General features: G+C 42.2%; 1 protein-coding gene and 1 long non-coding RNA gene across 8 annotated transcripts in view; one reads left to right on the forward strand and one right to left on the reverse strand.

The window, feature by feature from the left end:
* KALRN (kalirin RhoGEF kinase) overlaps window positions 1-27,432 on the forward strand; it is a 353,691-nt gene that overhangs the window by 102,947 nt on the left and 223,312 nt on the right. For all 7 annotated transcript variants that reach the window (XM_056535719.1, XM_056535720.1, XM_056535723.1 and 4 more), the window contains exons 2-5: window positions 4,175-4,249; window positions 8,289-8,403; window positions 8,718-8,910; window positions 12,453-12,965. In XM_056535719.1, coding sequence (XP_056391694.1) covers window positions 4,175-4,249; window positions 8,289-8,403; window positions 8,718-8,910; window positions 12,453-12,965 — 896 coding nt within the window. The remainder of the gene's footprint in view (window positions 1-4,174; window positions 4,250-8,288; window positions 8,404-8,717; window positions 8,911-12,452; window positions 12,966-27,432) is intronic.
* LOC130284857 (uncharacterized) overlaps window positions 3,618-27,432 on the reverse strand; it is an 82,543-nt gene continuing 58,728 nt past the window's right edge. The window contains exon 3 of the long non-coding RNA XR_008847163.1: window positions 3,618-3,849. This is a non-coding gene — a long non-coding RNA (uncharacterized LOC130284857). The remainder of the gene's footprint in view (window positions 3,850-27,432) is intronic.

Raw genomic sequence — 27,432 nt, forward strand, 5'->3', positions numbered from 1 at the left:
TTTTTAATAGAAATCTGTTTAACTTTCTGGCACCAGTTTATTAAAAAAAAAAAAAAAAAAAGTTTTCCACTGGAGTACCCCTTTAAGAGCTTATTGTAAGTGCGCCGTAAGAAAATAAAAAACTCACACAACGTGCATGCCGTTTACATTGTAAATGTTTAATGTTTCTCTCACATACACAGGGATAAGGCTGCGTTCACACTGAGTGTTTTTACGTTTCGGAAACGTTGGCTGTGAAATAAGGCCATTAGAGATGAGCGAACTTACAGTAAATTCGATTCGTCACGTACTTCTCGGCTCAGCAGTTGATGGCTTTTCCTGCATTAATTAGTTCAGCTTTCCGATGCTCCGGTGGGCTGGAAAAGGTGGATACAGTCCTAGGAGACTCTTTCCTAGGAATGTATCCACCTTTTCCAGCCCACCGGAGCACCTGAAGGCCCGAACTAATTTACGCAGGATAAGTCATCAACTGCCGAGCCGAGAAGTTCGTGACGAATCGAATTTACTGTAAGTTCGCTCATCTCTAAAGGCCATGTTCACACAGTGTAGTTCCAGGCGCATTTATTTAAAAAACAATAAATAAATAAATAAATAATGTATTTTTTTTTTCCGTCCGCCATAACGTGCGGTTCTAAGTCTATTGAAAAGTGGTTGGTTGTGCACACAGCGTACAAAAAGTCATCCTACATTTTTGACCCCCCAAAAAATTAGTTATTTATTTATTTTTTAATAATTTTAATTTTCTTTTATTTATTATTATTTTTTTTTTTATTCAAACATGCTTGAAAATGGTCCTAAATGGTAGGACAGAAACGCTGCTGCTATGTGAGCGAATAAATTCACATTTTTTTCTACACTATTTGGAGGAGTGCTGCGCTTTTTACTATTTTTTTTCTGTGTCCTGTGGACTATGATAGAGTCTTGGGCGCTTGCACCTGCTATTGATTTGGCCAAGTAGTGCTGCATTACGTATATATATATATATATATATATATATATTTATTTATTTTATTTTTAAATCCCGTATTTGATCCTGGCCATAGAGGGGAGATCCGCATATGGTACAGCAAATAAAAAATTAATTCCTCCCCCTCCTGATGATTTTACAGCAGGCAGCAAAGTGACTTTGCCTGTCTGGAGTATAGTTTGTGATAATGCTCCTAGTGGCCAATGTTTGAACTGCAATGTTTCAAAATCCATTTCTAGGTGGTTACCATTTGTTATAACCTTTTGAGACAGTGTTTTCTAAAAAGTGTGCCTCCAGCTGTTGCAAAACTACAATTCCCAGCATGCCCGGACAGCCGAAGGCTGTCCGGGCATGCTGGGAGTTGTAGTTTTGCAACAGCTGGAGATACACTGTTTTTAAGGGGTTGTCCACTCTAGACCTCCCCCCTTGGTGCCATAGCCTCTCTCCCTAGTGTAAGGGGTCCCCCCATATGGGATCTGTCTAGTTTCCAGTCTTGGTTTCTGGCAGCGGCCAGCTGGCACCCGCTCCGGAGCCTTGTGATGTTATTAAAGTTTCGCCTCTCAGTACAGCCGCAGGCTCCTTGTTACATGGGATTTCTTATCCTGTGATCTCGCCATTTATTATACATGAGAAATCCCACACGCCATTCGCAGATTTTTTTTTAACCCTTTGTGTGTATTGGAGTCACTGTATATGAATATTATTGAGTGCTCTTCTAGAGGGCAATTTTGGGGTGTACAATGTGGCGGTATTCCGTTTAATTTTGGCGTGAAGTTGACGCATTATCCCAGCACGACGCAGATCCCCCCCCTTTTTAAATCCCATCTTTCCATTCCAGTAATTGGGAATTGTAGGTTCTCTGCTCCAGTTGCCTGGTTACCCCACTCCGCAACGTTTTGCGTGAAACATGGATAAATACATTAGCGCCGTGATGGATCCGATCGTCACGTCTGATACCATCTCCAGATCTACCGTGTTAGTAACATTAATATTTCAGGGCCCTGATGTCAGCCCCATCCAAGATCTGATGATGATTAACCCCCGATCGTCTGTCGCCAGAGAAACGTAAACGCCATACAGAGAAATGCACGGAACGTCCCATCTTCCACCACAGTACTGCAGTATAAAGGGGAATTTCACAGGCTCAGTATTATAATAGTTATATTCTTGTATATAGGAACAGTATTATAGTAGTTATATTCTTGTATATAGGAGCAGTATTATAGTAGTTATATTCTTGTATATAGGAACAGTATTATAGTAGTTATATTCTTGTATATAGGAGCAGTATTATAGTAGTTATATTCTTGTATATAGGAGCAGTATTATAGTAGTTATATTCTTGTATATATAGGAGCAGTATTATAGTAGTTATATTCTTGTATATAGGAGGCAGTATTATAGTAGTTATATTCTTGTATATAGGAGCAGTATTATAGTAGTTATATTCTTGTATATAGGAGCAGTATTATAGTAGTTATATTCTTGTATATAGGAGGCAGTATTATAGTAGATATATTCTTGTATATAGGAGCAGTATTATAGTAGTTATATTCTTGTATATAGGAGCAGTATTATAGTAGTTATATTCTTGTATATAGGAGCAGTATTATAGTAGTTATATTCTTGTATATAGGAGCAGTATTATAGTAGTTATATTCTTGTATATATAGGAGCAGTATTATAGTAGTTATATTCTTGTATATAGGAGCAGTATTATAGTAGTTATATTCTTGTATATAGGAGCAGTATTATAGTAGTTATATTCTTGTATATATAGGAGCAGTATTATGGTAGTTATATTCTTGTATATAGGAGCAGTATTATAGTAGTTATATTCTTGTACATAGGAGCAGTATTATAGTAGTTATATTCTTGTATATAGGGAGCAGTATTATAGTAGTTATATTCTTGTATATAGGAGCAGTATTATAGTAGTTATATTCTTGTATATAGGAGCAGTATTATAGTAGTTATATTCTTGTATTTAGGAGCAGTATTATAGTAGTTATATTCTTGTATATAGGAGCAGTATTATAGTAGATATATTCTTGTATATAGGAGCAGTATTATAGTAGTTATATTCTTGTATATAGGAGCAGTATTATAGTAGTTATATTCTTGTATATAGGGGCAGTATTATAGTAGTAATATTCTTGTATATAGGAGCAGTATTATAGTAGTTATATTCTTGTACATAGGAGCAGTATTATAGTAGTTATATTCTTGTATATAGGAGCAGTATTATAGTAGTTATATTCTTGTATATAGGGGCAGTATTATAGTAGTAATATTCTTGTATATAGGAGCAGTATTATAGTAGTTATATTCTTGTACATAGGAGCAGTATTATAGTAGTTATATTCTTGTATATAGGAGCAGTATTATAGTAGTTATATTCTTGTATATAGGGGCAGTATTATAGTAGTTATATTCTTGTATATAGGAGCAGTATTATAGTAGTTATATTCTTGTACATAGGAGCAGTATTATAGTAGTTATATTCTTGAATATAGGGTATTGGACAGCACCTAAATGTTTTTGTGGCGGATTTCTGCCCAAAATTTACTGCCCATAGACTCCAATAGGAATCCTCTTCACAGTCACACAGCAGAATTTCTCATAACGCAATATTAAAAGACCTGTCTTTAATTTTGCATATTTCCGCGGCAGAATCCTATTGAAGAACACACGGCTCTTATCACTTTTTATCTTTTTTACCAATAAATCACACATATATATATACATATGTATAGACTGTAGACACCTTGACTCCTCATGGATTTTTATTGCCTTTGCTTCTGGTTGCCTTGTCCTGGTTCTGATATAATCTCATTTTCTGGGTCTTCCTCTTATCATTTCGGGGTCCTGCCTCCGTCTACCTGTGCAGGATGCAGAAAATAGGTCATTTACATAGTCACCAGTAGATGTAATGTAAATAAGTCATGTGATCATCCCTAATCTGCATATCTGCGGCCCTGAATGGCAGGCGTGTTAGATGTGACGCTCTACAACTTGTTCCTAGATAATTGATTTTTCTGTAGCTTCTGATTTGTATTTTGCGCTTTCTTATTGATCCAGGATCCTGATTGGTTAATGGTTGTATTGATTATTGATTGCGCCTTATTATACAGTCAGTGTAGTAATTTCTCTGTACTCAGATCGATCCCCCTGTAGTGACATCTTCACTTCTTTCTTTTTTTTCAGGCTCTTTCCGGAATGACGGCCTGAAAGCTACTGATGTCCTGCCCACATTGAAGGAGAAAGTGGCCTTTGTCTCAGGTATAGTGTGTTATAATGTACATTATCCTGTCCATTATATGGTATGACTAGTCTATAATATCCGTCCATTATATATATTAGGAGCAGTGCATTATATCCTGTCCATTTTATGACCATCACCTACTGATTTCTAAGGAAAAGTGAGCATTTTTGGTGATCTTTTCATGGAGGGAATGAGCTGTGACCATCACTTATTGACTTATATTGTAGAGTTTTCTAGGCATGCTCCCTGACCTGTGGGAGGAGGTGAGCTGTGATCATCACTTATTCACTTATTTTGTTTAGTTTTCTAGGCATGCTTCCTGACCTGTTTGGAGGAGGTGAGCTGTGAGCATCAACTCATGGCTTCTAACAGAGTACTATGGTCATTCTCTGTAACTTGAGTAGGGAGGGAATGATCCATTACCATGACTTATTGACTCATATGGGAGGGCTTTCTAGACATGCCCTGTGACCTGTGCAGGTAGAGGAAGGAAGTGAGAAGTGACCATTGCCTATAGACTTCTGGGGAAGAGTGTTTTAAACATATTTTATGATCTGTATGGTATTGAGCTGTGATCACTTGTTGATTTCTATGGGAGAGTTTTCTAGACATGCTTTGTGACCTTTGCAGGGGGGAAGGAGGTGAAGTGTGACCATCACTTATTGAGTTGTATAGCAGAGTCATCTAGGTGCTCTATTTGTCCTGTGCAGTGAGAGGGAGGAGGTGAGCTGTGGCGTTCGCTTATTGACTTACGTGGGAGATTCTTATAGGTGTGCTCTCTGACCTATGCAGGGAGCAATATTAGGTGAGCTGTGACCATCACTTATAAATTTCTATGGGAGAGTTTTTTTTAGGTGTGCTCCATGACCTGTGCAGGGAGGGAAATTAGTTGAGCTGTGACCATCACATATTGGCGTTTATGGGAGAGTCATCTAGGTGCGCTATTTGTCCTGTGCAGTGAGAGGGAGGAGGTGAGCTGTGGCCTTCGCTTATTGACTTACGTGGGAGATTCTTCTAGGTGTGCTCTGTGACCTGTGCAGGGAGGAGGGGAGCTGTGGCCATCAGTCTCGGACCCTGCATTACTTATATATGGGTCTAACTTTTTACGCCGCCGTCCTATTATAATGAGATGTATGTTCCCGGAAAAAAAATAACCCTAAAGATTTTTTTCAAAAGTAAAAAAAAAAACAACATATCCTATCAGGATGCAAAACATGGTGAGAACTGAGCCTAACCCTGGTCTCTCAATCACCGCCGCCGCTCTCTCGTCACCTTCTCCTCCCCGGGGTGAGCAGAGTTCGCCTTCCATTCACGCCGGGTTCGGGATCCACGTTATCTCTTTAGCCAGATGTGACGGTTAAATAACCTGCTGTAATCCGGGATAATCTGGTAATCCGCAGCAGGCTGTGCACTTCAGAAGCTTCTGCCCGGCTTTTATAGGGATTACCATCCACGCTGGATCACTTCATACGGGTGTACGGGGGCGGAGGGGTGGATATAGTATAGGGGGGGTTTGTTTAGGTGGCCCAGATTAACCCTTCGAGGTCCCTGTATATATAAGGTCACATCTGAGGTTTCGTCTCTGTGTAGATGTCATAGGGATTGTGTAGGTTATAGTGTAGTGTAGTGTGAACGGGGCCTTATAGTAAGATTCTCCTTGTTGCCCATAGCAACCAATCGCAGCTCAGCTTTCATTTCTCCTATTGCTCTGGTAAAATGAAAGCTGAGCTGTGATTGGTTTCTATGGTCATGTGCAAAACTACAACTCACAACATGGCCCGGACAGCCAATGGCTGTGTCAGGTTGTGTAGGTTATATTTCCTGTTTAATCTCCATAGTGTGAACAGGGCCTTATAGTAAGATTTTCCTTGTTGCCCATAGCAACCAATCGCAGCTCAGCTTTCATTTCTCCTATTGCTCTGGTAAGACGAAAGCTGAGCTGTGATTGGTTGCTATGGGCAACAAGGAGAATGTTACTGTAAAGCAGTGCTGTAAATATTTCTATTATTGTATTGTATTATACATAGTAAAGTGCAAAACTATAACTCTCAGCATTGCCCGGACAGCCGTTGGCTGTCCGGGCCATGCTGGGAGTTGTAGTCAGTCATGATGTTTCATAAGGATTGTGTAGTTTGTTTCCTGTTTAATCTCCGTAGTGTGGACGGGGCCGTATAGTAAGATTCTCCTTGTTGCCCATAGCAACCAGTCGCAGCTCAGCTTTCATTTCTCCTATTGCTCTACTAAAACGAAAGCTGAGCTGTGATTGGTTGCTATGGGCAACAAGGAGAATCTTACTGTAAAGCAGTGCTGTAAATATTTCTATTATTGTATTATATTGTAGATGGTAAGGTGCAAAACTACAACTCCCAGTATTGCCCGGACAGCCACTGGCTGCCTGGGCCATGCTGGGAGTTGTAGTCAGTCAAGCTGTGTCATAAGGATTGTGTAGGTTATGCTTCCTGTTTAATCTACGTAGTGTGAACGGGGCCTTATAGTTAGATTCTCCTTGTTGCCCGTAGCAACCAGTCGCAGCTCAGCTTTCATTTCTCCTATTGCTCTGGTAAAACGAAAGCTGAGCTGTGATTGGTTGCTATGGTAAAATGAAAGCTGAGCTGTGATTGGTTTCTATGGGCAACAAGGAGAATCTTACTGTAAAGCAGTGGCGTAAATATTTCTATTATTGTATTGTATTGTAGATAGTAAGGTACAAAACTACAACTCCCAGCATGGCCCGGACAGCCAACGGCTGCCTGGGCTATTCTGGGAGTTGTAGTCAGTCATGCTGTGTCATAAGGATTGTGTAGGTTATATTTCCTGTTAGTCTCCGTAGTGTGAACGGGGCCTTATAGTAAGATTCTCCTTGTTGCCCATAGCAACCAATCGCAGCTCAGCTTTCATTTCTCCTATTGCTCTAGTAAAACAAAAGTTGAGCTGTGATTGGTTGCTATGGGCAACAAGGAGAATCTTACTGTAAAGCAGTGCCATAAATATTTGTATTGTATTTTAGATAGTAAGGCGCACAACTACAACTCCCAGCATGGCCCGGACAGCCGTTGGCTGTCCTGTCCATGCTGGGAGTTGTAGTTTTGCAGCAACTGTTGGCACCCTGATTGGGAAACGCTGGTCTAGATACATCTGCATCTCGCATGTTAACGCTGAACTGGACATTTGCCATTCAGGATCCTAGGAAAGTTGGGTGATCACTACTTGAGTGTTATATTGGGCTGTGACTCGGCTTTTCCAGACACTGATATCAGCTTAAGTAGGGGCGGGCTCAAGGATTTGGGGTCCCCTGATGTTGGTGGCCAGTGCTATGTGCCAGGGCTTGGGGCTATTGTTTAAGTGTCAGGGCCAAGGTTCAAGTGTCAGGGTTCAGAAGCCAATGTTTAAGTGTCAGGGCTCGGGCCAGTAATAAATTGCCAGAGCTTAGGGGCCTATGTTTAAGTGTCATGGCTCAGGTGCCAAGGTTTAAGTGTCATGGCTAAGGGGCTAAGGTTTAAGTGCCAGGGCTTAGGTGCCAATGTTTAAGTGTCATGGCTCTGGGGTCAATTTTTAGGTGCCAGGGCTCAGTGGTCAATGTTTAGGTGCCATAGCCCAGGAGCCAAGGTTCAAGTGCCAGGGATCGGACCAGTGTTCAAGTGCGGGTGCTCAAGGGTTGGGTTCATGATGGAATAGCAGGGGTTCAAAGGTTAGGGTATAAAGGGTCAGCGGCCAAAGTTCAGGGGTCGAGGGTCAGGTGTTGACACTGCACAGGTTAATGTAGAAAAAGGGACCCCCCCCCCAACCCCTGTTTTCCCTATATTACATCAGGAGATGCAGAGTGATGTTTTCTGAGGTGGAAATAAGGGCGTAATTCACCTTATGCAGCGAGGGAGCGAGGCCGCCGAAGGTTTTTAAAAAATGGCGCAGAGCCAAACAATTCTATAAATAGCAACACTTAAAGGAGCCCGAAATAGACGGAGGAGAGAATACGTTGTTTACTCCAATGATTGCTATCCTGTTGCTATGGAAACCTTTCTGATCGTGTAACCCTTTGTGTTCTGTCTCCTTGTCCAGGAGGCCGCGATAAGAGAGGAGGCCCGATCCTGACCTTTCCCGCACGGAGTAACCACGACAGGATACGACAAGAAGATCTGCGCCGGCTGGTGACGTATCTAGCCAGTGTGCCAAGGTGAGACCACCCCACTAAGTGCGCCCCCTATAGATCCGACTGAAAAGAAGCTCAAATATATCAGTCATAATGATAAATAATATGGCTGATAACAGAGAGCAGTAGATTGTATTTACCAGTGCCAACCTGTGGCTCTCCAGCTGTTGCAAAACTACATCTCCCAGCATGCCCTGACAGCCTTCGGCTGTCCGGGCATGCTGGGGGTTGTAGTTTTCCAACAGCTGGAGAGCTATAGGTTTGGTGAACCCTGTTCTAAGCTCATGTCTGTATTTGTCTTCTGTGATAATCGTCGCACGTTCTCCCCTCCTCCGCAGCGAGGATGTCTGTAAGCGCGGGTTCACGGTCATCATCGACATGCGCGGATCCAAGTGGGACCTGATCAAGCCGCTCCTGAAGACCCTGCAGGAAGCCTTCCCGGCCGAGATCCACGTGGCGCTGATCATAAAACCGGAAAACTTCTGGCAGAAGCAGAAAACTAACTTTGGCAGCTCCAAATTTATCTTCGAGGTTCGTATCTTTGTGTCGCGGGGGGAGGGGCTTGTCTGAGGGTGACCTCGGCCAGAAAGAACGCACTACTATAGTGAACGTGCTTTACGTAAAATCCCCATATATCACTGTATGACGCTTTGGACTGGTGTCACATGAGCACGATACAGACGTATTTTCACAGTGATCACTTTGACGGAGATGACTATACTAAATAACTATGATAGAGATCACTAAGATAGAGAACTACAATGGATCACTAAGATAGAGATCTCTAATAAAGATTACTATTATAGAAATCATTGTGATAAATAGCTTTGATAGAGATCACTGTTATAAAGACTGCTATTCCTATGACAAATAACTATAATAGAGATCACTATGATAAATATCCATGATGGAGATCACTATAATAGAGATCACTATGATAAATATCCATGATAGAGATCACTATAATAGAGATCACTATGATAAATATCCATGATGGAGATCACTATAATAGAGATCACTATGATAAATATCCATGATAGAGATCACTATAATAGAGATCACTATGATAAATATCCATGATGGATATCACTATAATAGAGATCACTATGATAAATATCCATGATAGAGATCACTATAATAGAGATCACTATGATAAATATCCATGATGGATATCACTATAATAGAGATCACTATGATAAATATCCATGATGGAGATCACTATAATAGAGATCACTATGATAAATATCCATGATAGAGATCACTATAATAGAGATCACTATGATAAATATCCATGATGGAGATCACTATAATAGAGATCACTATGATAAATATCCATGATAGAGATCACTATAATAGAGATCACTATGATAAATATCCATGATGGATATCACTATAATAGAGATCACTATGATAAATATCCATGATAGAGATCACTATAATAGAGATCACTATGATAAATATCCATGATGGATATCACTATAATAGAGATCACTATGATAAATATCCATGATGGAGATCACTATAATAGAGATCACTATGATAAATATCCATGATAGAGATCACTATAATAGAGATCACTATGATAAATATCCTTGATAGAGATCACTATAATAGAGATCACTATGATAAATATCCATGATGGATATCACTATAATAGAGATCACTATGATAAATATCCTTGATAGAGATCACTATAATAGAGATCACTATGATAAATATCCATGATAGAGATCACTATAATAGAGATCACTATGATAAATATCCATGATGGATATCACTATAATAGAGATCACTATGATAAATATCCTTGATAGAGATCACTATAATAGAGATCACGATGACAAATAACTATGATAGAGATACCTATAGTAAATCACTATGAGAAAAATCACTGATAGAGAACTACAATGGATCACTATGATAGAGATCTCTAATAAAGATTACTATGAGAGAAATCACTATGATAGAGATCTCTAATAAAGATTACTATGAGAGAAATCACTATGATAGAGATCTCTAATAAAGATTACAAGAATACAAGATCACTATAATACGAGATCACTATAATAAGGGATCACTATGATACAAGATCACTATAATAAGGGATCACTATAATAATAGATCACTATTATACGAGATCACTATAATAAGGGATCACTATAATAATAGATCACTATTATACGAGATCACTATAATAAGGGATCACTATAATAATAGATCACTATGATACGAGATCACTATAATAAGGGATCACTATAATAATAGATCACTATTATACAAGATCACTATAATAAGGGATCACTATAATAATAAATCACTATGATACAAGATCACTATAATAAGGGATCACTATAATAATAGATCACTATGATACGAGATCACTATAATAAGGGATCACTATAATAATAGATCACTATGATACAAGATCACTATAATAAGGGATCACTATAATAATAGATCACTATGATACGAGATCACTATAATAAGGGATCACTATAATAATAGATCACCATGATAGAGATGTGATGTCACAGTCACGCCCCCTCGTGACGCCACGCCTCCTCCATTCATATCAATGAGAGGACATAGACGTGAATGCAGGGGGAGTGGCGTGACGTCATGAGGGACCGTAACGTCACGTCTCTGTTTCGGAGGCAGCGCCGGTCACAGAATGCTGGGGGCTGCACAGAGATTGTGGGGTCCCAAAAAAGCCGGAATACCCCTTTAACCTCTTCTCTGTTTACAGTGTCTGTATACAGCGACTACACACGTGTGAGATCAGAAGGATACACCAGTTATATCAGTGCCATGCTGGGAGTAGTAGTGTTGAGGACGTCACCCTATGAGAGAAATCACTATGCTAGATATAACTATAATACGAGATCATTATAATAAGATATCACTATGATACAGATGACTATAATAAGAGATCACTATAATAAGAGATCACTATGATACAGAGGACTATAATTAGAGATCACTATAATAAGAGATCACTATAATAAGAGATCACCATAATAAGAGATCACTATAATACGAGATCACTATGATACAGAGGACTATAATTAGAGATCACTATAATAAGAGAGCAATATGATAGATATGACTATAATACGAGATCACTATAAGATATCACCATAATAAGAGATCATTATAATAAGAATCACTATGATACAGATGACTATAATTAAAGATCACTATAATAAGAGGTCACTATGATAGATCACTATGATAGGAGATCACTAAACGGTTGGTTCGGTGCTTGGGGTTGTAATGCACCTGTATTATGCTTATGTGGATCTGGCCCTATACTCCAGTCACATACAAAGCTGCATTCTTAGTTATTTTAGTTACATGCAGTGGCTGTTATGCCCTAGTATACCTCTCACCATTTAACTCTGCGTTATTGTCCCCTGAGCTCCCACAATGCACTCAGCAGAATAGTGACTACAGCTCTGGAGGTGATTGGAGACAATATTTAGTGCTATACATAGTAAGCACCAGCAGAGCTCACACTCAGAGATGGCCGCTCACAGGTTCTCCTGTTGGTGAATTTGCCTTAAATGGGCCACTTGGAGACTTTGTGAATTTTCGTGGTTAAAGGGGTATTCCGTCTTTATACATTCTATCCTCTATCCAAAGGATAGGGGATAAGATGTATGATTGCAGGGGTCCCGCCGCTGCGACCCCACCATCTCGGTTCAGCCCCCAGCATTCTGCGCCGGGCACTGCCACCGAGACGTGACGCCACGCCACACCTCCTCCATTCATATCTATGAGAGGACATAGATGTGAATGGAGGGGGCGTGGCGTGACCACACGAGGGAGCATGACGTCACCTCTCTGTTTCGGAGGCAGCGCCTGGCACAAAATGCCGGGGGCTGCACCAAGATTGCGGGGGTCCCAAAAAAAAGCCGGAATACCCTTTTAACCTCTCCTCTGTTTACATTGTGACAGTGTCTGTATACAGTGACTACACGTGTGAGATCAGAAGGATACACCAGTTATCAGTGCCATGCTGGGAGTAGTAGTGTTGAGGACGTCACCCTGTCTATCCTCTTGTCTCTCCTCAGACCAGCATGGTGTCGGTGGAGGGGCTGTCCAAGCTGGTGGACCCCTCTCAGCTGACGGAGGAGTTCGAAGGCTCCTTGGATTACAATCACGACGAGTGGATCGAGCTGCGAGTCTCCCTGGAGGAATTCTTCAACAGCGCCGTCCACTTACTGTCCCGGCTGGAGGACCTGCAGGAGATGCTGGCCAGGAAGGAGTTCCCGGTGGACGTGGAGGGGTCTCGGAGGTTAATAGATGAACACACCCAGCTGAAGAAGAAGGTGATGAAGGCTCCGGTGGAGGAACTGGACCGGGACGGCCAGAGGCTGCTGCAGTGCATCCGCTGCGGGGACGGCTTCTCGGGCAGGAACTGTATCCCAGGGGGCGCGGACTTCCAAAGTCTGGTGCCAAAGATTACCAGCCTCCTGGACAAGCTGCACTCCACCCGCCAGCACCTGCACCAGATGTGGCACGTCCGCAAACTCAAGCTGGACCAGTGCTTCCAGCTACGGCTGTTCGAGCAGGATGCCGAGAAGGTGAGGAACAGGGGCATCCATTGTGTTATCTGCACTTAGGGGTGCGTGTTACATAGGACTGCAGGTCACATCTACTACATTATCTGTACTCAGAGAGTTATCACTGTGTTATCTGTGGTGTTACATAGGACTGCAGGTCACATCTATACATTATCTGTACTCACTGTGTTATCTGGGGTGTTACATAGGACTGCAGGTCACATCTACTACATTATCTGCACTCAGAGAGTTATCTCTGTGTTATCTGTGGTGTTACATAGGACTGCAGGTCACATCTATACATTATCTGTACTCAGAGAGTTATCTCTGTGTTATCTGTGGTGTTACATAGGACTGCAGGTCACATCTACTACATTATCTGTACTCAGAGAGTTATCACTGTTATCTGTGGTGTTACATAGGACTGCAGGTCACATCTATACATTATCTGTACTCAGAGAGTTATCACTGTTATCTGTCGTGTTACATAGGACTGCAGGTCACATCTACATTATCAGAGAGTTATCACTGTTATCTGTGGTGTTACATAGGACTGCAGGTCACATCTACTACATTATCTGTACTCACTGTGTTATCTGTGGTGTTACATAGGACTGCAGGTCACATCTACTACATTATCTGCACTCAGAGAGTTATCTCTGTGTTATCTGTGGTGTTACATAGGACTGCAGGTCACATCTACTACATTATCTGTACTCAGAGAGTTATCACTGTGTTATCTGTGGTGTTACATAGGACTGCAGGTCACATCTATACATAATCTGTACTCAGAGAGTTATCACTGTGTTATCTGTGGTGTTACATAGGACTGCAGGTCACATCTATACATTATCTGTAATCAGAGAGTTATCACTGTGTTATCTGTGGTGTTACATAGGACTGCAGGTCACATCTATACATTATCTGTACTCAGAGAGTTATCACTGTTATCTGTGGTGTTACATAGGACTGCAGGTCACATCTATACATTATCTGTACTCAGAGAGTTATCACTGTGTTATCTGTGGTGTTACATAGGACTGCAGGTCACATCTATACATTATCTGTACTCAGAGAGTTATCACTGTGTTATCTGTTGTGTTACATAGGACTGCAGGTCACATCTACTCCATTATCTGTACTCAGAGAGTTATCACTGTGTTATCTGTGGTGTTACATAGGACTGCAGGTCACATCTATACATTATCTGTACTCAGAGAGTTATCACTGCTATCTGTGGTGTTACATAGGACTGCAGGTCACATCTATACATTATCTGTACTCAGAGAGTTATCACTGTTATCTGTGGTGTTACATAGGACTGCAGGTCACATCTATACATTATCTGTACTCAGAGAGTTATCACTGTGTTATCTGTGGTGTTACATAGGACTGCAGGTCACATCTATACATTATCTGTACTCAGAGAGTTATCACTGTTATCTGTGGTGTTACATAGGACTGCAGGTCACATCTACTACATTATCTGTACTCAGAGAGTTATCACTGTGTTTTCTGTGGTGTTACATAGGACTGCAGGTCACATCTATACATTATCTGTACTCAGAGAGTTATCACTGTTATCTGTGGTGTTACATAGGACTGCAGGTCACATCTATACATTATCTGTACTCAGAGAGTTATCACTGTGTTATCTGTGGTGTTACATAGGACTGCAGGTCACATCTACTACATTATTTGTACTCAGAGAGTTATCACTGTGTTATCTGTGGTGTTACATAGGACTGCAGGTCACATCTACTCCATTATCTGTACTCAGAGAGTTATCACTGTGTTATCTGTGGTGTTACATAGGACTGCAGGTCACATCTATACATTATCTGTACTCAGAGAGTTATCACTGTGTTATCTGTGGTGTTACATAGGACTGCAGGTCACATCTATACATTATCTGTACTCAGAGAGTTATCACTGTGTTATCTGTGGTGTTACATAGGACTGCAGGTGTCATCTATACATTATCTGTACTCAGAGAGTTATCACTGTTATCTGTGGTGTTACATAGGACTGCAGGTCACATCTACTACATTATCTGTACTCAGAGAGTTATCACTGTTATCTGTGGTGTTACATAGGACTGCAGGTCACATCTACTACATTATCTGTACTCAGAGAGTTATCACTGTGTTATCTGTGGTGTTACATAGGACTGCAGGTCACATCTATACATTATCTGTACTCAAAGAGTTATCACTGTGTTATCTGTGGTGTTACATAGGACTGCAGGTCACATCTATACATTATCTGTACTCAGAGAGTTATCACTGTTATCTGTGGTGTTACATAGGACTGCAGGTCAGATCTACTACATTATCTGTACTCAGAGAGTTATCACTGTTATCTGTGGTGTTACATAGGACTGCAGGTCACATCTACTACATTATCTGCACTCAGAGAGTTATCACTGTGTTATCTGTGGTGTTACATAGGACTGCAGGTCACATCTACTACATTATCTGTACTCAGAGAGTTATCACTGTGTTATCTGTGGTGTTACATAGGACTGCAGGTCACATCTATACATTATCTGTACTCGTACTCAGAGAGTGATCACTGTTATCTGTGGTGTTACATAGGACTGCAGGTCACATCTATACATTATCTGTACTCAGAGAGTTATCACTGTGTTATCTGTGGTGTTACATAGGACTGCAGGTCACATCTATACATTATCTGTACTCAGAGAGTTATCACTGTTATCTGTGGTGTTACATAGGACTGCAGGTCACATCTACTACATTATCTGTACTCAGAGAGTTATCACTGTGTTTTCTGTGGTGTTACATAGGACTGCAGGTCACATCTATACATTATCTGTACTCAGAGAGTTATCACTGTTATCTGTGGTGTTACATAGGACTGCAGGTCACATCTATACATTATCTGTACTCAGAGAGTTATCACTGTGTTATCTGTGGTGTTACATAGGACTGCAGGTCACATCTATACATTATCTGTACTCAGAGAGTTATCACTGTTATCTGTGGTGTTACATAGGACTGCAGGTCACATCTATACATTATCTGTACTCAGAGAGTTATCACTGTTATCTGTGGTGTTACATAGGACTGCAGGTCACATCTACTACATTATCTGTACTCAGAGAGTTATCACTGTGTTATCTGTGGTGTTACATAGGACTGCAGGTCACATCTACTACATTATCTGTACTCAGAGAGTTATCACTGTTATCTGTGGTGTTACATAGGACTGCAGGTCACATCTACTACATTATCTGTACTCAGAGAGTTATCACTGTGTTATCTGTGGTGTTACATAGGACTGCAGGTCACATCTATACATTATCTGTACTCAGAGAGTTATCACTGTGTTATCTGTGGTGTTACATAGGACTGCAGGTCACATCTATACATTATCTGTACTCAGAGAGTTATCACTGTTATCTGTGGTGTTACATAGGACTGCGGGTCACATCTATACATTATCTGTACTCAGAGAGTTATCACTGTTATCTGTGGTGTTACATAGGACTGCAGGTCACATCTACTACATTATCTGTACTCAGAGAGTTATCACTGTGTTATCTGTGGTGTTACATAGGACTGCAGGTCACATCTATACATTATCTGTACTCACTGTGTTATCTGTGGTGTTACATAGGACTGCAGGTCACATCTACTACATTATCTGCACTCAGAGAGTTATCTCTGTGTTATCTGTGGTGTTACATAGGACTGCAGGTCACATCTATACATTATCTGTACTCAGAGTTATCACTGTTATCTGTGGTGTTACATAGGACTGCAGGTCACATATATACATTATCTGTACTCAGAGAGTTATCACTGTTATCTGTGGTGTTACATAGGACTGCAGGTCACATCTACTACATTATCTGTACTCAGAGAGTTATCACTGTGTTATCTGTGGTGTTACATAGGACTGCAGGTCACATCTATACATTATCTGTACTCAGAGAGTTATCACTGTGTTATCTGTGGTGTTACATAGGACTGCAGGTCACATCTATACATTATCTGTACTCAGAGAGTTATCACTGTTATCTGTGGTGTTACATAGGACTGCAGGTCACATCTACTACATTATCTGTACTCAGAGAGTTATCACTGTGTTATCTGTGGTGTTACATAGGACTGCAGGTCACATCTATACATTATCTGTACTCAGAGAGTTATCACTGTTATCTGTGGTGTTACATAGGACTGCAGGTCACATCTACTACATTATCTGTACTCAGAGAGTTATCACTGTTATCTGTGGTGTTACATAGGACTGCAGGTCACATATATACATTATCTGTTCTCAGAGAGTTATCACTGTTATCTGTGGTGTTACATAGGACTGCAGGTCACATCTACTACATTATCTGTACTCAGAGAGTTATCACTGTTATCTGTGGTGTTACATAGGACTGCAGGTCACATCTATACATTATCTGTACTCAGAGAGTTATCACTGTGTTATCTGTGGTGTTACATAGGACTGCAGGTCACATCTATACATTATTTGTACTCAGAGAGTTATCACTGTGTTATCTGTGGTGTTACATAGGACTGCAGGTCACATCTACTCCATTATCTGTACTCAGAGAGTTATCACTGTGTTATCTGTGGTGTTACATAGGACTGCAGGTCACATCTATACATTATCTGTACTGAGAGAGTTATCACTGTTATCTGTGGTGTTACATAGGACTGCAGGTCACATCTATACATTATCTGTACTCAGAGAGTTATCACTGTATTATCTGTGGTGTTACATAGGACTGCAGGTCACATGTATACATTATCTGTACTCATAGAGTTATCACTGTGTTATCTGTGGTGTTACATAGGACTGCAGGTCACATCTATACATTATCTGTACTCAGAGAGTTATCACTGTGTTATCTGTGGTGTTACATAGGACTGCAGGTCACATCTATACATTATCTGTACTGAGAGAGTTATCACTGTTATCTGTGGTGTTACATAGGACTGCAGGTCACATCTATACATTATCTGTACTCAGAGAGTTATCACTGTATTATCTGTGGTGTTACATAGGACTGCAGGTCACATGTATACATTATCTGTACTCAGAGAGTTATCACTGTGTTATCTGTGGTGTTACATAGGACTGCAGGTCACATCTATACATTATCTGTACTCAGAGAGTTATCACTGTGTTATCTGTGGTGTTACATAGGACTGCAGGTCACATCTATACATTATCTGTACTCAGAGAGTTATCACTGTTATCTGTGGTGTTACATAGGACTGCAGGTCACATCTACTACATTATCTGTACTCAGGGAGTTATCACTGTTATCTGTGGTGTTACATAGGACTGCAGGTCACATCTATACATTATCTGTACTCAGAGAGTTATCACTGTTATCTGTGGTGTTACATAGGACTGCAGGTCACATCTATACATTATCTGTACTCAGGGAGTTATCACTGTGTTATCTGTGGTGTTACATAGGACTGCAGGTCACATCTATACATTATCTGTACTCAGAGAGATATCACTGTGTTATCTGTGGTGTTACATAGGACTGCAGGTCACATCTATACATTATCTGTACTCAGAGAGTTATCACTGTTATCTGTGGTGTTACATAGGACTGCAGGTCACATATCTACATTATCTGTACTCAGAGAGTTATCACTGTGTTATCTGTGGTGTTACATAGGACTGCAGGTCACATCTATACATTATCTGTACTCAGAGAGTTATCACTGTGTTATCTGTGGTGTTACATAGGACTGCAGGTCACATCTATACATTATCTGTACTCACTGTGTTATCTGTGGTGTTACATAGGACTGCAGGTCACATCTACTACATTATCTGTACTCAGAGAGTTATCACTGTGTTATCTGTGGTGTTACATAGGACTGCAGGTCACATCTATACATTATCTGTACTCAGAGAGTTATCACTGTTATCTGTGGTGTTACATAGGACTGCAGGTCACATCTACTCCATTATCTGTACTCAGAGAGTTATCACTGTGTTATCTGTGGTGTTACATAGGACTGCAGGTCACATCTATACATTATCTGTACTCAGAGAGTTATCACTGTTATCTGTGGTGTTACATAGGACTGCAGGTCACATCTATACATTATCTGTACTCAGAGAGTTATCACTGTGTTATCTGTGGTGTTACATAGGACTGCAGGTCACATCTATACATTATCTGTACTCAGAGAGTTATCACTGTTATCTGTGGTGTTACATAGGACTGCAGGTCACATCTACTACATTATCTGTACTCAGAGAGTTATCACTGTTATCTGTGGTGTTACATAGGACTGCAGGTCACATCTATACATTATCTGTACTCAGAGAGTTATCACTGTGTTATCTGTGGTGTTACATAGGACTGCAGGTCACATCTATACATTATCTGTACTCAGAGAGTTATCACTGTTATCTGTGGTGTTACATAGGACTGCAGGTCACATCTACTACATTATCTGTACTCAGAGAGTTATCACTGTGTTATCTGTGGTGTTACATAGGACTGCAGGTCACATCTATACATTATCTGTACTCAGAGTTATCACTGTGTTATCTGTGGTGTTACATAGGACTGCAGGTAACATCTATACATTATCTGTACTCAGAGAGTTATCACTGTGTTATCTGTGGTGTTACATAGGACTGCAGGTCACATCTATACATTATCTGTACTCAGAGAGTTATCACTGTTATCTGTGGTGTTACATAGGACTGCAGGTCACATCTATACATTATCTGTACTCAGGGAGTTATCACTGTGTTATCTGTGGTGTTACATAGGACTGCAGGTCACATCTATACATTATCTGTACTCAGAGAGTTATCACTGTGTTATCTGTGGTGTTACATAGGACTGCAGGTCACATCTACTACATTATCTGTACTCAGAGAGTTATCACTGTGTTATCTGTGGTGTTACATAGGACTGCAGGTCACATCTACTACATTATCTGTACTCAGGGAGTTATCACTGTTATCTGTGGTGTTACATAGGACTGCAGGTCACATCTATACATTATCTGTACTCAGAGAGTTATCACTGTGTTATCTGTGGTGTTACATAGGACTGCAGGTCACATCTATACATTATCTGTACTCAGAGAGTTATCACTGTTATCTGTGGTGTTACATAGGACTGCAGGTCACATCTACTACATTATCTGTACTCAGAGAGTTATCACTGTTATCTGTGGTGTTACATAGGACTGCAGGTCCCATCTATTACATTATCTGTACTCAGAGAGTTATCACTGTGTTATCTGTGGTGTTACATAGGACTGCAGGTCACATCTATACATTATCTGTACTCAGAGAGTTATCACTGTGTTATCTGTGGTGTTACATAGGACTGCAGGTCACATCTATACATTATCTGTACTCAGAGAGTTATCACTGTGTTATCTGTGGTGTTACATAGGACTGCAGGTCACATCTATACATTATTTGTACTCAGAGAGTTATCACTGTGTTATCTGTGGTGTTACATAGGACTGCAGGTCACATCTACTCCATTATCTGTACTCAGAGAGTTATCACTGTGTTATCTGTGGTGTTACATAGGACTGCAGGTCACATCTACTACATTATCTGTACTCAGAGAGTTATCACTGTGTTATCTGTGGTGTTACATAGGACTGCAGGTCACATCTATACATTATCTGTACTCACTGTGTTATCTGTGGTGTTACATAGGACTGCAGGTCACATCTACTACATTATCTGCACTCAAAGAGTTATCTCTGTGTTATCTGTGGTGTTACATAGGACTGCAGGTCACATCTATACATTATCTGTACTCAGAGAGTTATCACTGTGTTATCTGTGGTGTTACATAGGACTGCAGGTCACATCTATACATTATCTGTACTCAGAGAGTTATCACTGTTATCTGTGGTGTTACATAGGACTGCAGGTCACATCTATACATTATCTGTACTCAGAGAGTTATCACTGTGTTATCTGTGGTGTTACATAGGACTGCAGGTCACATCTATACATTATCTGTACTCAGAGAGTTATCACTGTTATCTGTGGTGTTACATAGGACTGCAGGTCACATCTACTACATTATCTGTACTCAGAGAGTTATCACTGTTATCTGTGGTGTTACATAGGACTGCAGGTCACATCTATACATTATCTGTACTCAGAGAGTTATCACTGTGTTATCTGTGGTGTTACATAGGACTGCAGGTCACATCTACTACATTATCTGTACTCAGAGAGTTATCACTGTTATCTGTGGTGTTACATAGGACTGCAGGTCACATCTATACATTATCTGTACTCAGAGAGTTATCACTGTGTTATCTGTGGTGTTACATAGGACTGCAGGTCACATCTACTACATTATCTGTACTCAGAGAGTTATCACCGTGTTATCTGTGGTGTTACATAGGACTGCAGGTCACATCTATACATTATCTGTACTCAGAGAGTTATCACTGTTATCTGTGGTGTTACATAGGACTGCAGGTCACATCTACTACATTATCTGTACTCAGAGAGTTATCACTGTTATCTGTGGTGTTACATAGGACTGCAGGTCACATCTACTACATTATCTGTACTCAGAGAGTTATCACTGTTATCTGTGGTGTTACATAGGACTGCAGGTCACATCTATACATTATCTGTACTCAGAGAGTTATCACTGTGTTATCTGTGGTGTTACATAGGACTGCAGGTCACATCTACTACATTATCTGTACTCAGAGAGTTATCACTGTGTTATCTGTGGTGTTACATAGGACTGCAGGTCACATCTATACATTATCTGTACTCAGAGAGTTATCACTGTGTTATCTGTGGTGTTACATAGGACTGCAGGTCACATCTATACATTATCTGTACTCAGAGAGTTATCACTGTGTTATCTGTGGTGTTACATAGGACTGCAGGTCACATCTATACATTATCTGTACTCAGAGAGTTATCACTGTTATCTGTGGTGTTACATAGGACTGCAGGTCACATCTATACATTATCTGTACTCAGAGAGTTATCACTGTGTTATCTGTGGTGTTACATAGGACTGCAGGTCACATCTATACATTATCTGTACTCAGAGAATTATCACTGTTATCTGTGGTGTTACATAGGACTGCAGGTCACATCTACTACATTATCTGTACTCAGGGAGTTATCACTGTTATCTGTGGTGTTACATAGGACTGCAGGTCACATCTATACATTATCTGTACTCAGAGAGTTATCACTGTTATCTGTGGTGTTACATAGGACTGCAGGTCACATCTATACATTATCTGTACTCAGAGAGTTATCACTGTGTTATCTGTGGTGTTACATAGGACTGCAGGTCACATCTACTACATTATCTGTACTCAGAGAGTTATCACTGTTATCTGTGGTGTTACATAGGACTGCAGGTCCCATCTATTACATTATCTGTACTCAGAGAGTTATCACTGTGTTATCTGTGGTGTTACATAGGACTGCAGGTCACATCTATACATTATCTGTACTCAGAGAGTTATCACTGTGTTATCTGTGGTGTTACATAGGACTGCAGGTCACATCTATACATTATCTGTACTCAGAGAGTTATCACTGTGTTATCTGTGGTGTTACATAGGACTGCAGGTCACATCTATACATTATCTGTACTCAGAGAGTTATCACTGTTATCTGTGGTGTTACATAGGACTGCAGGTCACATCTATACATTATTTGTACTCAGAGAGTTATCACTGTGTTATCTGTGGTGTTACATAGGACTGCAGGTCACATCTATACATTATCTGTACTCAGAGAGTTATCACTGTTATCTGTGGTGTTACATAGGACTGCAGGTCACATCTATACATTATCTGTACTCAGAGAGTTATCACTGTGTTATCTGTGGTGTTACATAGGACTGCAGGTCACATCTATACATTATCTGTACTCAGAGAGTTATCACTGTGTTATCTGTGGTGTTACATAGGACTGCAGGTCACATCTACTCCATTATCTGTACTCAGAGAGTTATCACTGTGTTATCTGTGGTGTTACATAGGACTGCAGGTCACATCTATACATTATCTGTACTCAGAGAGTTATCACTGTGTTATCTGTGGTGTTACATAGGACTGCAGGAGCCTAAAAGATGCTGTTATGATTGGTTGTTGAGGGTCATGTGACTTGTTAGTTTCTCGTGTGCTCAGGATTTGATTAATATACCGTGTAGATCTGGTCAGACAATGCGGCTTCTTTATTACGGACGTGCTCCATTATCATTATGAGGTAATTTGCGCCATTTCTAATGATTAAAGGCACCAGATAGCGCCATTCCTCCTGGACGTTGCCCGATCTGTGACATATTTACCGCTCGCTCCGCAATCTCTTCTGACGTTTCCTCATTGCTCATCTTCAGCGTTTTCTCACGTTTACGGCTCCGCAATATTCCCGCGGGATCCATTAGCGCCGAGTGTCAGAACGAGCGTTTTATTAATGGAGTTTCGTCTCTCGCGTTCGTTTCCCCGCCGCCGCTGCTGTTCTTAAATGTAGCTGTAATCCCTGGGGGAGGGGAAGTGATTGGTTGAGGAGCGCGTGCGATGGGGAGGACGCGGTGCGGAGCAGGGACTGTCCGCGCACACGGTCGGATTCTGAAGGTACATTGGCTGGGTCCGCCGTAATGGACGCCGCTCCGGGTATAAGTGAATGTTGCTCTAGAAATAGTCAGAGCGGCGTGATAAAATATTTACAGCGCAGCGGTCTCTGCGGCCGGATTTATGTACAGAAGTGACTAATCGCGCTCTGCAGCCCGACACAACGCGCGACGCTGGACACCGCTGAAATGTAACACTGTGTGCCAGGGGAGGCAACATGACCCACTGTGCAATGTTCTGCAGGGGGCTGCTCCTAACACTGTGCAACGCTCTGCAAGAGGTGGCTCCTAATACTGCGCAACGCTCTGCAGGAGGCTGCTCATAACACTGCGCAATGCTCTGCAGAAGGCTGCTCATAACACTGTGCAACACTATGCAGGAGGCTGCTCATAACACTGCGCAACGCTCTGCAGGAGGCAGCTCATAACACTGCGCAACGCTCTGCAGGAGGTGGTTCATAATACTGCGCAACGCTCTGCAGGAGGCTGCTCATAACATTGCGCAATGCTCTGCAGGAGGCGGCTCATAACACTGCAACACTGCAGGAGGCTACTCGTAACACTATACAATGCTCTGCAGAAGGCTGCTCATATCACTGCGCAATGCTCTGCAGAAGGCTGCTCAGTGCTGGAGGCTGCTCATATCACAGCTAAAGACACTGTTGGAGGCTGCTCAACACTACAATGCTCTGCAGGGGGCTACTCATGACACTGTGCAACACTCTGCAGGAGGCTGTCCATGACACAGTGCAATGCCCTGCAGGAGGCTGCTCAACACTGTACAACGCCCTGCAGAAGGCTGTCCATGACACAGTGCAACACTCTGCAGGAGGCTGTCCATGACACAGTGCAACGCCCTGCAAGAGGCTGTCCATGACACAGTGCAACGCCCTGCAAGAGGCTGTCCATGACACAGTGCAACGCCCTGCAAGAGGCTGTCCATGACACAGTGCAACGCCCTGCAAGAGGCTGTCCATGACACAGTGCAACACTCTGCAGGAGGCTGTCCATGACACAGTGCAATGCCCTGCAGGAGGCTGTCCATGACACAGTGCAATGCCCTGCAGGAGGCTGCTCAACACTGCACAACGCTCTGCAGGAGGCTGCTTAACACTGCACAACGCTCTGCAGGAGGCTGCTCATAACACTGCAACATTCTGCAGGAGGCTGCTCATAGCACCACACAATACACTGCAGGGGGCTGCCTATAACAGTGCAATGCTCTGCAGAACATTTCCCGGAAGTAACACTCTGCAAGGTGACAGTCATAAATAACACTGCGCTGAATTCTGCTAATAACACTGTGCAATGCTCCGCAAGAGACTGCTCATAAATCACAGTGCAATGCTCCACAGGGTGCTGGTAATACTGTGCAATGCTCTGCAGATTACTGGTCATAAATAACACTGTGCAACGCTCTGTTGAATACTGCTAATTACAGTGTGCAATACTCTGCAGGAGACTGCTCATAAATTACAGGGCAATGTTACCTAGCGTGCTGGAAATACTGTGAAATGTTCTGCGGAACACTGGTCATAAGTAACACTGTGCAACGCTCTGCATAATACTGCTAAGGCTTCCTGCGCGCATACATTTGGCACAAAAAATGGCAGGAAGAGCAAGCACACACACACACACACACACATATATATATATATATATATATATATATATATATATATATAAATATATATATATATATATACAACCTATAGAGCTCTATGGGGGAAAACTGATCATAACCTGTGTAAAAGAAGAGCGGTGCAGTTACCCATAGCAACCAATCAGATCGCTTGTTTCATTTTAAAGAGGCCTGGGGGAAATGAAAGTGATCTGATTGGTTGCTATTGGTAACTGGTTAACTCTTCCTCTACACAGGTATTTATAAATCGCCCCCAGTGTGTGAATAGCGCTTCATATATCCCTATTGGCTCCGGGATAACAACTGGACGAAGCGCTTTGGCATGTTTTTGCGTGTATCTACCTTAATGCTCTGCAGGACCCACCTCACAGATAACACCACACAACGCTCTGCAGGACCCACCTCACAGATAACACCACACAACGCTCTGCAGGACTCACCTCACAGATAACACCACACAACGCTCTGCAGGACTCACCTCACAGATATCACCAGACAACGCTCTGCAGGACTCACCTCACAGATATCACCACACAACGCTCTGCAGGACTCACCTCACAGATATCACCACACAACGCTCTGCAGGACTGACCTCACAGATATCACCACACAACGCTCTGCAGGACTCACCTCACAGATATCACCACACAATGCTCTGCAGGACTCACATTACAGATATCACCACACAACGCTCTGCAGGACCCACCTCACAGATAACACCACACAACGCTCTGCAGGACTCACCTCACAGATATCACCACACAACGCTCTGCAGGACTCACCTCACAGATATCACCACACAACGCTCTGCAGGACCCACCTCACAGATAACACCACACAACGCTCTGCAGGACTCACCTCACAGATATCACCAGACAACGCTCTTCAGGACCCACCTCACAGATAACACCACACAACGCTCTGCAGGACCCACCTCACAGATAACACCACACAACGCTCTGCAGGACCCACCTCACAGATAACACCACACAACGCTCTGCAGGACCCACCTCACAGATATCACCACACAACGCTCTGCAGGACTCACCTCACAGATATCACCACACAACGCTCTGCAGGACTCACCTCACAGATATCACCACACAACGCTCTGCAGGACTCACCTCACAGATAACACCACACAACGCTCTGCAGGACTCACCTCACAGATATCACCACACAACGCTCTGCAGGACTCACCTCACAGATATCACCAGACAACGCTCTGCAGGACTCACCTCACAGATATCACCACACAACGCTCTGCAGGACTCACCTCACAGATATCACCACACAACGCTCTGCAGGACTCACCTCACAGATATCACCACACAACGCTCTGCAGGACTCACCTCACAGATAACACCACACAACGCTCTGCAGGACTCACCTCACAGATAACACTACACAATGCTCTGCAGGCCCTCCTCATACATAACACTACACAACGCTCTGCAGGACCCACCTCACAGATAACACCACACAGCGCTCTGCAGGACTCACCTCACAGATATCACCACACAACGCTCTGCAGGACTCACCTCACAGATCTCACCAGACAACGCTCTGCAGGACTCACCTCACAGATAACACCACACAACGCTCTGCAGGACTCACCTCACAGATATCACCAGACAACGCTCTGCAGGACTCCCCTCACAGATATCACCACACAACGCTCTGCAGTACCCACCTCACAGATAACACCACACAACACACTGCAGGACTCACCTCACAGATAACACCACACAATGCTCTGCAGGACGCACCTCACAGATAACATCAAACAACGCTCTGCAGGTCCCACCTCACAGATAACACCACACAACGCTCTGCAGGACTCACCTCACAGATATCACCAGACAACGCTCTGCAGGACTCCCCTCACAGATATCACCACACAATGCTCTGCAGGACTCACCTCACAGATATCACCACACAACGCTCTGCAGGACTCACCTCACAGATAACACCACACAACGCTCTGCAGGACCCACCTCACAGATAACACCACACAACGCTCTGCAGGACTCACCTAATAGATAACACCACGCAATGCTCTGCAGGACTCACCTCACAGATAACACCACACAACGCTCTGCAGGACTCACCTCACAGATAACACCACACAACGCTCTGCAGGACTCACCTCACAGATATCACCACACAACGCTCTGCAGGACCCACCTCACAGATAACACCACACAACGCTCTGCAGGACT

Source organism: Hyla sarda, chromosome 8, assembly GCF_029499605.1.
Source record: "Hyla sarda isolate aHylSar1 chromosome 8, aHylSar1.hap1, whole genome shotgun sequence".
In the NCBI taxonomy this organism is placed as follows: domain Eukaryota; kingdom Metazoa; phylum Chordata; class Amphibia; order Anura; family Hylidae; genus Hyla; species Hyla sarda.